Source organism: Drosophila busckii, chromosome 2R (genome assembly GCF_011750605.1).
Source record: "Drosophila busckii strain San Diego stock center, stock number 13000-0081.31 chromosome 2R, ASM1175060v1, whole genome shotgun sequence".
NCBI lineage: Eukaryota > Metazoa > Arthropoda > Insecta > Diptera > Drosophilidae > Drosophila > Drosophila busckii.
The window spans coordinates 10116716-10134325 of record NC_046605.1 but is presented as its reverse complement, the minus strand read 5'-3'; the positions used below and the strand labels follow the sequence as shown (position 1 = coordinate 10134325).

The window sequence follows — 17610 nt, the reverse complement described above, 5'->3', positions numbered from 1 at the left end:
AAGCAGTCAACATGCCACAGCCACCGCCACAGCCCAGCCGCCCTTTTAAAATCGCGGTAAGCCGTAGCGTAGCCAAGCCTTTGTGTGTATTGAGGCTTTAGTCGCATGTCCTTCGTTAGAATCCCCACCCCCACCCTACCCTCAGCATCCTGTTACTTTTTTTTGTGCGCAGCATGGCATTAGGTGCCCAGCTGGCTCTTCATGTGTCACATATTGAAAACTATGCAGCAGCAGCAGCAGCAGCAGTCGTTGCATTCCTAGGCTCTTGGCTTAGAGCGCGCGCTTTTTGGCCAACAACAAAGTCGCACAACGCCTTCGATAAGCTATTTCCAAGTGGGTTTTACATATGCCAAGCTCCGTCAGCTTGTTTCGCTTTACTTTGCCACACACACAAGCACACGCACACATATGCATGTGTTTAATATTTGATTGAACATTGTTGCGCCTGCTGTGCTTGGCTAATACTCTTATTGCATTCTATGGCTTTCGTCGTCTTTGTCTTTGGCCAGCTTAAACTTTAACTTGGCCACATTGTCTGCTTGCACATACGCAAAAATGTGTGTGTGTGTGTGTGTGTCGCTTTTGTTGTAGTCTTATTAAAAAGTTTATAATCTTATTCAGCTAAAAGATAAGCTTACTCCCATAGACGAAAACTTTGGCTCGTCGCTCACTTTGCTTCGCCTATTTGTGTGCATTGTTGACAAAAAGTTGAAGCTACTATTAGAGGTCGTTTAGCTTGCGATTAGTTTAGCTAAGTCAGTAGGTTCCGCCAACTTGCTATTGCCTACTTAACAACTTTTGCTCAACTTGCCTGCGTTGGCAACAAATTTTTGACACTTTGTAAAAATTGCTTTAAATTGTAGTCAGAAAGTTAAATTAATCGATGGATAGACATTTTGGGACATGACTAACTTTGAATGAGTTCAGCAAAGTATTAAAAAAAATAAGTCAAATATTTATTCTTTAATGGTTTGTAAAATTTGCAAGTAATATGCAATTTTAGCTGTCATTAGTCATTGAAAGACATTTTTGGACATGCCCAACTTTAAAAGGAATATTTAAAGTGTAATTTAATTTGAATTTAAAGTTTGAATTTGAAATTTTAGATTGCAGAAAGTCAAATAGAACGATGAATGTTTATTGTCTAAATTCAGTAATAAGAGTTTTTGAGCCACTGTGCGTTTATGTTTGCTAAAATGGCAATAGAACAGAATAGAGCATAAGCTAGAAAATTAGTTTTTTTGAACTTGCCCAACCAATTTGCAACTTGAAACTGCTTAAAGTTAAAGACATTGTTGTCTTCTCTTTCTTGCCCCACTGTGCGCTTATTAAGCACTGATTTTTTCGCATTCCTCAATGCCAGCTGCTCGCGCTTATTGAGCATTCTGCTTGAGAGCTCAATATTTGCATTATTATTCATTTGCACCGACTGCACAGTTATCAGCCATAAAACATAACGACAGCCATGCACTTAATCTGCATTTGCATTGCTGGGGGGGACTAAAGCACAGAAAAGGGCGTAACGGATACAGGAACAGAGGGATATAAAAATGTTGTTCATGCGCAGCTCAAATTGAAGCTGTAGCTGGTAGCAACTGTAGCCTTTTAATTTGTGCCATAAAGGCGAAAAAGGAATTGCTTAATTCCATGACAAACACTTCAAGAAGAAGAAGCACAGCAGCGTTGGCGCTGTCTACAGCATTGCAATGACTTAAATCAACAAAAGATTTATGCCAAACACACACACACATGCAAACAAACTGCGACTGCGACAGCGAAAGCTGTTGGAAAAATCTGCTGGCGCCTATAAATCCAGCAAGTCGGACTTAACGCCACGCTGAATCCAAGCCCAGCAACAAGCAAGTCACTCAGTCAGTCAGTCAGTCAGTCAGACAGACAGACAGACGGACAGACAAAGGCTGTTCCTTTGGCTTGCTTTTTTATAGTATTGCAAAGTCAGCCGCCATTTTGCTGAATGCGAATTAACATGTCTGCCAGTCGCAGTCGACGTCGCAGTCTGCGTTAGCGTCGCAGTCAGTGCTTTATCCAGGACTATCCTGCATGTCCTGTATGCAAGCTGGCACAAATAATTTGCAGTTTTACAGCTCTGACGTTCTTTTATGCTGCATGTTTTCCACTTCACAGGATTTTATGCTCAGCTCAAGTGTTGGAAAACACACACAGAGCAGCAGCAGCAGCAGCAAAAACAACACATTTCCGCATGATTCTTGTGTGTATGCGTGTGCATGTGTGTGTGTGTGTGTTATTAGTGTTGTGCCGCCAAATGCTTTGCCTTTGCTACAAAATGACAATAAAATGTGTCAAAAGGTGTGAAGCGCTGAATCGAGCATACCCTAAATAATGTTTTGCTCAAGATTACAAAAATAAATATAGCTAAGAATAATATTATAATATTTCTACAGCAATATATCTACATTATACACAAAGTTTGATTTAAAATTGTTGACTTGTTGGCTTAAAATTAATTAAAAAATTACACTAAGTGTAGTCTAGAGTCTTTAGATAAATCCCAAAAATTGTTTATACAAAATATGAGAACTGCAATGTCTCGAAATAAATATTTCTAAAATTTGTTTTGATTATAGACTCTCTAAAATTTAGACTAAATGCTGCATCTTAGCAATAAATAATATGCTAATAATTGTAATAATATTTATATACAAATATATCTGCATTATATAAAAAGTTTGACTTAAAATTATTGTCTTGTTGTTGGTTTAAAACTAATCGCTACTTTAAATACAAGATGAATATAAAATTCACTAGAAAATTGTATGGAATTTGCAAATAAATATTTTTATAAGTTTGTCTTTTGTTAGTTTAAAATTAAATGCTACTTTAATTATATAAGTTGACTCTAGATTGTTGCGCAATAATTTTGTATTTAAATTTCTCTAGCAAATATTGTAAATTCTACAATGTCTTTACATCAATATTTTAAAAAATTTACTACAAATTGTGGAATAAACTCTGCAAATAGTTTGGTCAATAAATTAAAAAATAACAAACTAATTTTTGCATATCTTAACTGTAGCTGTTGTCGCATTTACTAAGCTTTGCTTTTATTAAATTTAATTTTGTTAATTTTTTTCTTATAGTCACGTAAGCGCATTTGCTAGTTGACACGCCCAGATTTGTATCGGGCCAACTGTATTTGCTTTTGCGCCGTATCTGTGTTGAGAGTTGCATGTTTTTCAAACACTTGAGTACTTTATGCATTTTTCACGTTACTCTCGTTACAGTTTTGTTGCTTTTGTATTGCAGCAGTAATTGTTGTTGATTCTGTTGTTGTTGTTGTTGCAACTGTAGCAGGTTGTTGCACGCCTAACAATAGCTAAACACACGCACACCAATGCAATATGTATGTGTGTAGACAATGTTTATGTGGGTTATTACGTTTTGTTGCTGCTTTAAACGACTTTTCTGGCCACTTTGTAGCTAGAAAGTATCAAATGTTGTGTTGGCCACAGCAAAAGCCAAAGCACAAGTTTTCACACACACACAGACACACACATAGACACTTGATGCTGCTTGCTAAGCCAATGAAAATCCCAACGAAAATAAAAAATATAAAAAAATAAATCTAAAAACCTCAAGCTGTCAAATCTGTTGCTGCTCGCCACACGCTCAAAGGCAACAGTGTGGCAAATAACTGTTGTCACACCAACTGTATGTGTGTGTGTGTGTGTGTGTTGTATCCTTGCTGAGAGCTCTACTCAAGTGTGTGACAAGTTTGCTGCTGCTTTTTTTTTTGGACAACAAATTGCAACGGATCAACGCCTAACAAAAATGTAACTCTAGCTAGCAAAGTAGCTCAAAAAATATATAAAGAATTTTATATGTTGCTGTATATGTTGTGCGATTTATAGAGCAATATAGAGAGAGTATATATATATAGTATTTGCTTTCTTGTATGTACTTACAACTGTGATGGGATAGAAGGGATTTATGATAGTGAAGAGTAGAATGTGATTTGGCCGTGTAGTCTCAGGACGCTTTCTCCTTAGGTCGTCATTTGACTTGTTCATAAGTGCTTGCTGCTGACTCTGATTTTGTGTGGACTGTAAAGAGTATAATATACACGTTCAGTTATAATACAAGTATAAGTTTTTGATTTGATTTGTGTGTAAAGAAAAACAAACAGTTTTTATAGATTTATGCAAATTTTATTCACAACCTGGTGAGGCACGCGCCACAAAGAAACAAAATCGAAGACCTAAAGGTGAGCTTATTGAATTCATTTTGATTTACAAACTTATACACATAAACACTAAATGCGCCGCAGTATTGCAGCCACTTGATAATGCTGCAAATTTAGTTTGTTTAGTTGATTTCAAACAATAGCAAACATAACTGTATTTACCGCATTAGTGTATCATCTGCACGCAACAAATCTGTGGTCTTCATAATTTACACTTGAAATTTTTATTTGTTTTAATTTATTCTGTCTATGGCATTTACAATTTGTGCTTTCAATTTGAGTTCTAAGCATAAACACATGTGATTTAAATTTTTAGCTTGGCATTTCAATGCTACTTGTCTTCAATCCATTAGTTTGACTAACTGTCAGTCATAAGCATGCAAAATGCAGCCAAATTGATTTTGTAGCCCTCATTTTATTTAAGTGCAAAACGCTGCTGCTGACCAAGTCAAAATATAAAGTTTTGCATCACGTTAATTGACGCTGTCAACAAAATGTTTATACATAATATTTGTTCTATAAATAATTGCGGAATTTAGGTGAAACATGTAGCTGCATGTCACGTTCAAATGTCAATCAGCTTTTTAGAATTTTAGCTGCAGTTCGCATATAATTTTTTTTAAACAGCTGGAAGACTTGACGTCAATATATAAGCACAAGCATCTTAATGTGCAATTCATTTACTAATTAGCCTTTGTCACCAAACTACAATTTTGAGCTACTTTGACGCCCTTTTTACGTGTTTTTATTTTATTTGTGTTTTGCCTGCATTTGAGTCAAGCTCACTTAACCTTTTTAAATTAAAAATTCACTGTTAAGCTGCTGCGTTTTTCCCCCTCACCCTCTCAGCCGCTAAATAGCTGTAAGCAGCATTGTTTTCCTTAGCTAAGTTTTTATTTTACTTTTTTTTTCGTAATTAGGTTAATGGATTGCCGCTGCTGCTGCTGTGACGCATTTTTAGCACTTTTGTGTTTATGGACCAAACGCGTTGTATACAGTTACAATTTATGACGGGGGTAAACTTTAACTTGAGGTCACGTGCAGGCATTTGAAGCTTTTAATTGTAGTCGGACAAAGTAATTAAATAGCTGAATCTTATAATAAGTTGTTGAGCAAAGAGAGTGCGCGCTAATGGCCATAAAGGTGTGTAGCTCTAGAAAAAGCAAAAGAATGCGCCACTTCTAGTCTAAATTGCATATAAACTAAATATATTTAGACTCTGCACTAAAAAGTGTACAATGGTCTTATAGTTCAGCTGCATAAGAATTGAATTCGATCAAATTATTATGCTCTAAGCATTCAATTCTATTATTTTTAATACTAGCTGATTTTAAACTCTTTTAAAACAAAATTATTATAAATTCCATGCTGAATTCATAAGCATTTATTTTTTAATTTTAACTTTTTGCCAACATTTGTAATTTGTAACCAATCAAAATTCATTTCCATGCTTAATTCATTAGGATTTCTTTTTGAATTTTAACATTTTGTTAACACTTGTAATCCAAACTGCTAAAAACTTTAGAATTTTTCAAATTTTTACCAATAAAAATTAATTTTCATTCTAAATTTATAAGGATTTATTTTTATATTTAACCATTTTGATAATATTTGTAATCCAAACTGCTAAAAGCTGCAGAATTTTTCAAAATTTTACCAATAAAAATTAATTTCCATGCTGAATTCGTTAGAATTCAGTTTTGAATTTTAGCATTTTGATTAAAATTGTAATCCAAACTGCTAAAGCTGCAGAATTTTTCAACTTGTTAACAATAAAAATTCATTTCAATGCTGAATTCATTAGGATTTAGTCTTGTATTTTCACATTTTGTTAACACTTGTAATCCAAACTGTTAAAAGCTTCAAAATTTTTCAACTTGTTGCCATTTAAAATTTATTTGTAACCTAAGCGCACTCAAGAGTTTCAAACAATATTTTTAATGAGTCGTTTGCAAGCAACATATGCAGATTTCTTGTAAAGATTTTAATGTTAATAATTACAAATTGTTATTCAATATCATCAAATGCTAAATTAAGCTGAAACATTTTCAAAATTATTGATTTGATTTGTAATCCAAGCCCACAAAACTGATAACAAACTCAAGAGTTTCAATCAAAAATCTCAACAACTTTGACGCACGTGATTTGTACGCAGGCAACAAAACATTTGTTTTCTGTCAAATTTGCCTTCAATAATAATATGTATATATCATAAAGTTTTTTTTATGTATTTTATGTGACGCCCACAAGCAGGAAAAACTCAACGACGACGACGACACTGGAAACTGTTGATTAAATTACAAACCAGAAAAAAAAATGTGAAAAATAAAATGGAAGCTGTAACGCAAATGATTGATGGTTGCTTGGGTTCGTTTAGGTCGTCTTAAGTGCAGGCCTTTATTTTGTGTGTGTGTGTGTGTGTCAGTGTGTGTGTGTTTTATTTTGCTTTTCATTTTTGCGCTAGGCAGCGACGCATAGCTGTGTGTGTTTTGCTTTTTGAAAAGCATTTGAAACATTTCTAGCACATTGGCCGACGAATTGAAAATAGCCCAACGCTCAAAGTGTGCGGAGTGTGCGGAGTGGGGGGTTGGGGGGAGGTTGTGGCAGTGTCGCGGCTGCATACCACGACGCATTTCAACTCGAACCGCAACGAAATGAAGATGAATTACCCACAGAGATTCAGGCACGATGTAAATTGCAAATAAATTTCGCATCGAGAAAATTTGCACACAGTTGATCAAAATGATCAACGCACACTCACGCAGAGTAAACATAGAGTGCAGTCGACAGCTACAGAGATACAGATACAGATACGAAAGCGCGTACTTAAGTGCGTTTGCCAAGAAATTTAGACAGAATTAAATGAAGAAATTGCCAGCAAAATCAGAGATAAAGCATTGAGCTAGTATAAATAGCAAGATATATGGCCAAAAGACAGACAGCCAGACAGTCAGTCAGTCAGTCAGTCAGCTTGATATATTGAAGTTTAAATTTAAAAACAGAGTTTGAAGCGCATTAAAAATTTACAACTTTTGCATTTTTATTAAAAAACAAATTCTTGCTTCTTCCCTTTTTTTTTTGCTACATAACTCAAGAGACCGTTGTCAGAAGCTGTAACAAGTTGGCAACTCACAGAGAGACATTAGAAAGCCACAGCTCATTAGACAATTCTATGCATTTGGTTAACTCCCAGTGCCAGCGCCGAAGCTGTCCCAACTGATGTGGAAGTGAAGTGCGGTCCCTTGACTCGTCGCTCGCTCACATGTTGCTGCCCTTCAGTTTGATAGGCAGCCAAAAAATATATATACACATATATATTTTTTAATATGTGTGTACAATTTGCCGACTCTTGTGGTGGCAGCAACATGCGGCAGCATTTGTTACTCGCAATTAGTTGCACTGTATTTTGTCAGCAGCAGACGCCGCAGACACACACGAGTGTATTTTTGTTTGCAAGACAAAATGTCGAATTGCAGCAGCGAATGTAATTTACAAAATGTTTGCATTGCGAAATTTAATTAAAACAGCAGCAGCAGCAGCAGCCAGTGCAACAGCAACAGCAACAACAATAAAAAATTTAAATGCTGCACAGCTCAGTGAGCGACAAGAGCGGCTGCCTTTTGGGCCAAGTAAAAACATCAAAAAGTTCAAGTCAAGTGGCAAGCAGCCAGACGCAGCTATAATGAAGCGGCATGTAAAAATTCTATATAGTTTATTTTTATTTGCTTAATTTAGTTTTAGTTTTAGCTGCTAGCAACAATCAATCATGTGTGCAAACCTTTTAAAACAAAACCAATAGATGTAGACCACATATTATTGGCATTGCTCATACGCCCAGTTGAACTCAAAGCGAGACGCACACACGTCAGAAGCCAAAAGGCACTGACATAATACTATATACTACCTATTGTACATATACATATATATATAGCTTATATTTATGCATTTGTATTGGTTAGTTGAACAATTTGGCACAAATCTTTTAGTTTGCTACTTGGTAACAAATGCCAATTGCTGCTCTATATACGCACATGCCCCATTATGCGCTCTCGCTCACTCTCTGCTTCTCTCTCTCTCTCAATTCGCAGTTGTGCGCTGTCTATTGCGGGCAGCTTGCTTCTTATCTAAGTCAGCAATGCTCATTAGTCACAGCGGGTTGGTGGGGGGGACTGCGCAACGTTCTTGGGGGCAGCTGTGTGGTATCGCGTGAAGCATTGAAAATTGTCATTAGTTCAACGTTTGATTTTGTTGCTCTCTCTTTTCACTCACACACACACATGTCGCTGTTTGTTTCGTTTACAGCTCTTGACTTGCTCTGCTCACGTCTTTTTGTTTTGTTGTTAAGCTTTTCAATGATTTTCAATTAGAGTTCACAGATTGCCAAGAGCTTAGCTTTGGGTGCTGGTCTTAGTTGTAGCAGATTGAAATTTATGTGACGTGACTTAAGCCATTTGATAAATGTACAACGAATTTACTTTTGTACTAATTGAAGACCTTGCGACTTTAAGTTGCAGCAACCGACCCTTTGCTTTAAAATATTGTCTGCAAACAATAAAAAGGGCTAAAAGTGACAAAGAATTAAAAACATAAAAAAAACAAAGCAAAACAAAAAATAAAATCTGAATACACAAAGTAAATGTTAAGGCAATGCCACGTGACCCCAAACGCCTTTAATCTCATTAAAATAAACAATACGGACGGACAAGAACTTGGGGGTGCTGCTTAGGCAAAAGGTTATTCTATTACAACACACATAACTTAACCCCTTAAACGCAAAAGCCACAGAAAAAAGTAATCAAAATGAAGGCAAAAAAAAACGTCTATAAAAAAATATAAACAAAACCAGCAAAAGGTTTTGTTCATACGCTCATACTTTCTTTTTCTTATACATATATAATTTATATTCATTTTTTTTATATTTTATTCTTTTTTATTTGATATATTTATTTTTAAGACTGATTATGATTATTTTCTTATTTTTTTAATTATTGCTGTAATTTATTTATTTATGATAAGAAAAAGGAATACGCCCCCTCTATTAGTTTTTATTATTTTCATTTTCTTTTTAATGATTGTGACTTTTTAATTTTAATTTCTAATTTGCTTAATTTTTTTTATTACATTATTTAATTTATATTTGCTTAATTTTTTTATACATAATTTTTTTATTCAAGACGGATTATGATTTTTTTTTTTTTTTAATGAAAAATTTACTCCTGCCTTTTTAGTTTTTATTATTATTTTTTTAATGTTGCTAACTTTTTAGTTTTGATTTCTATATATTTAATATACTTTATTTAATTACTTTGCTATTTTCTAATATTTTTTACAGTATTTAAAAATCCTTTGACATGCGCTCATGTACTTAAGACCACAGCAGACAAACCACCCACCCAAACAGCAAAAGCAACAACAACAAAAAAACCATAAATCCATCCATCTTTTCAACAAACTCAAAGTTGCTTTTTTTTTTTAGTTCGTATCTTTTTTTGTCTATTTGTTGTTTGTTGTTTGCTGTTGATTTGCGTTTTCGTCATTTTGATGTCAGTTCATTTGACGTGCCCAGACCCAGAAAGAGCGGCAGAGAGAGAAAAAGAAGCAGCCCACAGTGGAGCAGAGCAGGTCTTGCCTTATAGACAAGCCCCAAGGCATGCGTTGATCACTTATGACAACAGTACAAGTCTCTAGTGCGTCTCGTCTTCTGCCCATAGCATGTAATTTATGTAGAAAATTTCAGTTCGCTCACTACGCAACAACATAAAACAATTTTCAATTTTTTTTCAACATGTTCTGCTTGCTTCTTTTTTTTTGTCGATTTTTCTTGCGCATAATTTACGCGCCGCTTTTCATGTGAAAATCTTTACTAATTCGACTGTTTGTGGTTTGCTTTTTCGCCTTTTCATAATTTTTATTTATGGAAAATGCTTTTAAATACACATAAAACAAACACAGACACACAGTTGTGTGCGCTCGCTCGTTGTTTGTATATTTTGTAAAAACTGATTTGTTTATAAAAAGTAGCAGAGAAAATAATTGCTAGCACTCAAAAGCGTTTAATTAAATTTAATAAACTCACGCCATGTAAACTCTGTGTGTGGAAATTTCTCAACAGTTAATCGAGTAGAGATTTTCTGATTTTCCCCGCAAGTGTCATGTTGAGTTTTCTGTTAGCTCAAGGTGTTTGCCGCACACACTACGTCAATGGCTAAAATATTTGTGCCATTTCTCAAGTGCTGGCAATTGGCAATGAGACAAAAGCAACAACAATTGAGTTCTAATCAGCTACCTAAGAGGAATTTGTACAAATAATAATTTTTGAGATGACGGAAGTGTCTAAATGAGTGGGTTATATAAATCTTCGGAGGCACGTGTCGTGAATTATGTTTCAAAAGCAAAAGTGTTGAAACGCTGTACAGACAAATGTACAAAAGGGTCTTATACATGCAGCAGTAGGCGTGGCAGAGCAGCTAGCGTAACTTAAAATGGCGAGCTATGCTTATTGAGCGATTTCTGTCTGTATGAACGCCTATAACTTATAAACTATAATAGCTAGAGCTACTAACTAAGATCTAAATTTTAGAGCTAAGCGTTGCCAATAACTTTATATATTAGTTGCTTTGTAAAGTCTGTATGAACGCCTATATCTTAGCAACTATAATAGCTAGAGCTACAAACTACAACTTTTATGTTAGAGTTGAGCGTTGTCAACAACTTTATATATAATTTGCTATGTACAGCGTCTCACACTGTCGTTTGCGTCTATTACCAAAGATTATTTAGCACTAATTGTTATATTTATATAGAAAAACGCGTGGCAGACCAGCTAGAGTGGTTTAGAGTAGCGAGCTATGCTTATTGCTTACATTTCTGTCTGTATGAACGCCTATAACTTATTAACTAAAATAGCTAGAGCAACTAACTAAGGCTTTTATTTTAGCGTAGAGCATTGCCTACAACTTTATATATAATTTTTTGTGTACAGCGTCTCACACTGTCGTTTGCGCCCATTTTTATTTTATACCATTAACTATTTGGCACTAATTGTTATATTTATTAAATGCTTATCAAATAAATAATTGCTTCGCTATTTATGCATTTGATTTGCCTGCCACATTAAGTTGTTGCTGCCACATCACAATCCACCCACCCACATTGTTGCCACTCAAACGCACTTTGCCTTAAGCTCTTTACGCGCCATAAGACAACTGAGAAATCTTTTTATAATACGCTGCTTGCTTTATTTTTGCTATAGAGACGTTTTAGCTGCTCACTACTCAAAAGAAAACAACCACTAAAGCCTACCACACCCACAAGAATTTCCCGCGAAAAATTGCTTCACGTTGAGAGCGCGTTTGGGTAAATTTATCGTATAACAAAAGCAATTGCAGTGCCATAAAAATTACATTCACCAACGCAGTTCAGCAGCAACCATAATAATCAACACCACCACCACCTGTGAAGCGATGGACGGCTATGCAAACAGAACTTGAGAGAGAGCCCAGCAGTGTTTGCCTTTCGAGAAGGCGCTACTACACTTTAATGGGCCCCAAAATGTGAAACGCGTGCCCCATGCGGCGGCGCCTCCTACACAGGACGTTGCTGCTGCTGGCCGGAAGAATGTTGGGCAGGCAGGCAAATGTTTACATTGCTGGCCGCACACACTAAATTATGTAGCCGCAACTTTAACTGAAAGTCAACTTTAAAATGTGTTAATCATCAAATAGATACAACCAATTGTTTATTTAAACTTTTACGGGCGCAGACAGCAGCAGCAGTAGCAGCAGCAGCTGTTAAGCAAACTCTAGGTTAACATTTAATATTTGTTCTTGTCAGCATTTTGATAAAAACAAGAAAAGCGAAGTTTATGCCCCCAAAGCCAAACCGAAAGCGTAAATTAACACATGTGTTTATTTATATATATATATGTATATATATATTTGTTGTTATACACATGTATGCACATTTTGCAAACGTTGCTTAAATTGTTTTTATCAATATTTAAACATAAAGTATTGCAGCTCGCATAAATTCATTTTCTTTTGCAAATTTTCTTTAAATTGTGAGTGAAATAAATATATTGCTTCATTTGTTGCTATTTTTATAGCTGTTATTGCGAAATGTGTGTGGCTACTGATAGCAACAATTTTATATATTTTTTGATAAAATAAACAACAACAATATGCTACAAGTGAAATTTAAAATGTGTACAAACTGCTCGTCATACAAATTTGTTATGTTTCTATTATTATTATTCTTGTTGTTGTTGTTGTTGTTGCTGTTGCTCTAGATAAATAAATGATATTGTATCTTTATATGCAGAGCGGGGCACAAAGCATTTGGCATGGTTCGTTGCATTGTTGCAACGTCTCTGTTTGTTTGTCTCTCTCTCGCTCTCTCTACCAAGCAATCAACAATAAAAACGGGGCCAACAATTACTGATATGCACACTGTTGTGCTCATATGTAGATATTTGTCAATTCTGAATTGTCTGCTTTCAGTTTTTAAGCCGCTATCTGGCGACAATACGTGCGCATATGCGTTTCCGCTTGTGGCAACATGCTCGACACACCAGCAGCAACCTGTCCACATATCTCAGCTAGCAATTACTAAAAAAACAAACTATTAGATATAAAAGTTGCCATGGTAACTTTTAGCTGAGCGTGAGATATGAATAAATTTCAAATAACATAAGTTTTTATTCTAAATTTTAGTTTAAAATTTTAATTAAGTTTAAAAAAATATTTTAAAATATTCTTTTAATTTTTTTTGACCTAAACTAGCAATTTATAAGTATTCATGTTAAATTATTCATGTTAAGTTATACATTAAAAATTGTAGTCAAGCCATTATTAAAAATTTTAATTAAATTAAATAAATATTTCAAAATATTTTGTTCAATTTGTTTGGCTGTAAACTAGCAATTTATAAGCTTTAATTTTAAAATTGGTATTTTATAAAGCACTTTAGTTATCTTTAGTTGAGCGTGAGATATAAATATTTCATTTAAATTTCATATGTCAAGCAATTATTTAATTGAATTGAATAAAAATATTCTAAAATATTCTGTTCATTTTTTTCATTCAAACTTCATAAGTAACTTTTAGTTGAGTGTGAGATATAAATATTTAATTTAAATTGCATATTTTATATTAATTTTATTAAATTAAATAATTTTTTGAAAATATTCTGTTCATTTTTTTCTTTAACCAGCCAATTTATAATTTGCATTTTATAAAGCACTTTTGTTAACTTTGAGATATAAATATTTCATTTAAATTTCATATTGCATATTAAGCTATTATTTGAAATTTTAATGCAATTAAATAAATATTTGAAAATATTTTATACATATTTGTTGGCTTTAAGTTTGCAATTTATAAGTTTTTTGCATATTATAAATATATTTGCTCTCTGCATCGATAATAGCTTGATTAAAATCCTGCTGTTATTTATGCATTCGATTAAATATGCCATTTAACACATGTTATTTAATTACCTTTAAGTTTTTATTAATTATATACCATCATTATTTGTATTAAAAACACATATATTTAATTGCCTGCATAAATAAATAAGCAAAGCGCGCTTATCGCTGCTGGCGCCAAACCGCAAGCGAGGTGCGCTTATAAAGTTTTCATATCAAAAACATACCATAAATTAATTAGCAGTCAACAACAGTCATTAAAAGAACTTACCTAAAAAGAGAAAGTGTCATAAAAAAATAATTTATTAATATATATATATATATATATACATGTGTTTGCAATTTAAGTTGTCATAAACATGAAACGTCTATTTAATATTTAGCATTTCAATTAAAAGCTCAGCTAAAGGCATTAAAATTTATGCACATCCGTTGACTCAAATACATAAAAAAAAAATATATATGAGAGAAATTCCGCTGACCTCAGCAGTTAATCAATTTGGCACTAAGTGCAATATTTTGATTATAAATGAATTTATGCGCGCACATTTTTTTTAGTATAAAATAACTCGATTAAGTTACGCAAAAAAAAAAAAAAAAACAGTGCGCACAATATTGTAATTAATCGTTTTTATAATCAATTGAAATTGCACAAGCAAAGAAGTAAATAAATAAAAATGCAATTTCCATATGTAAATCGTTATGACAAATTTTTTTTCTGTCAATGCAGCAAAAATGTGTTAAAAATATGCAATAAAAAATATGAACGACTAAAGCATACGCTGCAGTTAAGCAGCTGGCATTTGTTGTTATTATTAAGAAATGCTGCAGTTTATAGTGTTTTTTTATATTGCAACATATGTAGCTGCATTAATTATTAAACTAAAGCCAAGGAAACGCATAATTCAATTTACACGGCCAATTGATAAATGTAAATTGAGCTTTGATTTGTGACATGAAAATCGTAATTGTCACAGACTCTCATTATTTATTGAATTAATTGCTGCAAAAGTACACCGAAAATTCAATTATGCAAAGACCTTTGTGTGTGTGTGTGCGCGCCATGTAATTTTCTTTGCTTTAATTATGCAAGCATACGTATATTTAATCAATTGATTTGCCAAAAAATCACAAATCCGCACGAACTGGGTCAATGCGTTTAAAAAGACGCAGACAAAAGGAAATGCAAGCAGTTTGTTGTTTAAAATAAACAGCAAAAGTGATCAAGGTTTTTAAAAATAAAAAAAAATTGTGGCATGCAGGTAAAAAAGTTTATAGCTTAGCCCTTGAAGTCTAAAAATGTGTTAAATAAATTTATATGAATCAGACGCCTTTTTAACGCAAATTTGGAGCAACAGTTGTTGAGTTTGTGTTTTAACAGAGATTTCAAAGGTTAACGGTTTAAGGCAAAACGCTGCGTCAGCGTCATTATTGCATTTCATTCGCATTTTGCAGCGCCAAAAAGAAATGAAAACGTGTTTGCACACACGCACACATTTATAAATATAACCAAAGCACCGTTAGCAACACCAAAAAAAAAAACCATTCAGTAAAGGCAAGAAATGTAAGCAAGGCTTTGCAGCCAAGCAACGTTGTCATAAACAGCCGCAGTCGCTGCCGCTGTCGCAGTCGCAGCAGTAAATGCAGTCGCTCTCACGCTCTCGCAAAGCGCGCTCAGTTTGGCGCTCAGCACGTTGTTTGGAGCTGCAGTCGGCGTCGCTGTCGCTGTCGCTGTCGCTGCTGTTTTGTTATTGTTGCTCTATTTTATCATTTGAACTTTGCGCAAACACGCACATTTAATTAAGATTTGCGAGTTTTTGAAGCTATTGTTATTGTTGTTTGGGTTTGTTTCTGATTTTTTTAGTGGGTCAGCGTAAATTATTGTTGCTCTTGTACTGCTGCGCTGCTTTTATTGCACTGTCGCCGCCGCCGCTGCAGCTGCGCAAAAAACTGGATTTCAAAGACAGCAACAACAACAACAACAACAACAACAAGTAGAATGCAACGAAGGTAAACCGGCGTGTAAAAAAAAGTTGAAGCAAAGGCAGCAGCAGCAAAATAAAATAAACTGCATTGAATTTGTATTTTGTATTTTTTTGCATTTGTATGCGTTGCATTCGCTAAATTTGTATGCACAGGAAAAAACGTAAAAACGTGTTTCGAACTGCATGCAGCACCAAATCGAACGAAAATGTAAGCAAACGAAGCCAAGCAAACAAAAAAAAAGAAAAATTTCCATAAAAAAAACGAGCAGAAAAGCAGCCAAAAGCTTATGAGCGAAAAGAAGTCGACCACAAAGTTCAAGCACCTGCCCAAAAAAATACAAATACCAGGCACAAAAGCAAAGAGCGAATAAATTCAAACAGCAGTAAAATGCGGCTACCATAACAATTTCATTTATTTTATCTACGTACTTAAAAAGCAACAACAAGGCAAAGGCAAAGCCAAAGATATGTATATGTACCGTTGTCAGTGTGGCGTATGAGCAATTGAGTAATTACAATTAAGAACAAGATGAGCAAAAACAACAAGCTAAGCACACGCCCCATTAAAATGGGCTGAACAACAACTAAATGCAAAGCTTACAAAAGGCAGCAGCAGCAGCAGCAAAGAGATCAACAGCAATTAAATATTATGATAAACAAAAAAAAAAAAGCTGTGCGCTCTCGCGCGCTCTTTAGCTGTGAGAGCGCGCAAAAGAGCGCAGCGCGCAGAGAGCAAATGCGAGAGCGTAAGCGTAGAAAGCCAAGCGAGCGTGTCGAAAGAAAGCATCAACAGCTCAGCAGCAGCAGCGCTCACACACACACACACACACAGACAGTTAGAGACTTGCACACTCTCTCACATAAATTACTCGTATTCTTTTTTGCTGCCCAGTGACGAATTATGCAAAAGGGGGGCATGACTTGTGTGTGGCTGCGGATGAGTCAAAGATTTTTTGTATTTTGCGCGCCAAAAATACGCGCAGCAAAGAAAGAAATAAATAAATATAGAAATACGAAATGGCATTAACAAATTGCTTACATAGTCAGAGTATTTTGTAAATAGCAATTGTAATAGTCATAGGTGTACAAAGGGACGGCGCGACTGAGTGTTGATGAGTGGCAGCGCCAAGAGCAGAGATTTATGGCGAAATTTAAAGATACCAAATGTATAATTATTTCGCTATAAATACACTAGCGAGCATAATGTGTTCACTTAAGTTGGATGTGCAGAATTTCAAATTTAAAAATTAATTAAAACACACATATTCTTGGAAATATTTATTTGTTTAGCTGTGTACTTGTGAATTTGAAAACTGCAAATATATATATAATTTTTTTTAACTATGCTAAGTGTTAAGTTTTGCTTTGAATTTCAATGCAACAATAAGCATCAAAGTAATAGCTGCAAAAAGTTTACAACAATGCGCTGCTAACATTTATATTACTTTTGAATGATAACTTGATAACTTTTGTATTGTCGCCACAACTCTAAACGATTACACAATGGACACACACACACACACACACAAACTGTAATTGCAATGTCTGAGAATCGAGTAGAGACGTATCTATGTTGAATATATTGGTATCGTATACGATATGTAAGTGGACTACTACAATTGCCAACTAGAACAACACGTTCACCTGTGACAAAGTGCGGACAGACGCTTTAAGTAGAGGGCGGGGCAAGGGGGTGGGGTGGGGTAGGCATATAACAACGTCAACTGGGGCGATAAAGTTAAAAACGTGTTTTGCACTGCAAGCATCGCTCGCTCGCTCGTATTGCTATTTATCGACCCTACCTAACTAACAACAAAAACAACGTTGCCAATTGCCCCCCTGCCCCTTACCCCTTGCTTTTAAACTCTCTCAGCAGAAAACGTGCTTTTCGCCATGCCGGACCAACTAGAATTGTATCTAATTAGTCTACCGGTCTCTGCGACACTCGACAATAACAAAAAGTAATAACAACAAGTGAG

At 34.7% G+C, this 17610-nt stretch overlaps 1 protein-coding gene and 1 long non-coding RNA gene across 16 annotated transcripts in view; both read right to left on the bottom strand.

Annotated features, from left to right (window-relative positions):
- LOC108596109 (heterogeneous nuclear ribonucleoprotein L) overlaps nucleotides 1-17610 on the bottom strand; it is a 104070-nt gene that overhangs the window by 71656 nt on the left and 14804 nt on the right. For all 15 annotated transcript variants that reach the window (XM_017981531.2, XM_033293265.1, XM_033293267.1 and 12 more), the window contains exon 3: nucleotides 3945-4082. In XM_017981531.2, coding sequence (XP_017837020.2) covers nucleotides 3945-4082 — 138 coding nt within the window. The remainder of the gene's footprint in view (nucleotides 1-3944; nucleotides 4083-17610) is intronic.
- On the bottom strand, nucleotides 4166-4514 carry LOC108595999. The gene is made up of 2 exons (XR_001915027.2): nucleotides 4385-4514; nucleotides 4166-4327 (listed from the first exon to the last, which is right to left on the bottom strand). It is a non-coding gene; the product is annotated as an uncharacterized LOC108595999 (long non-coding RNA).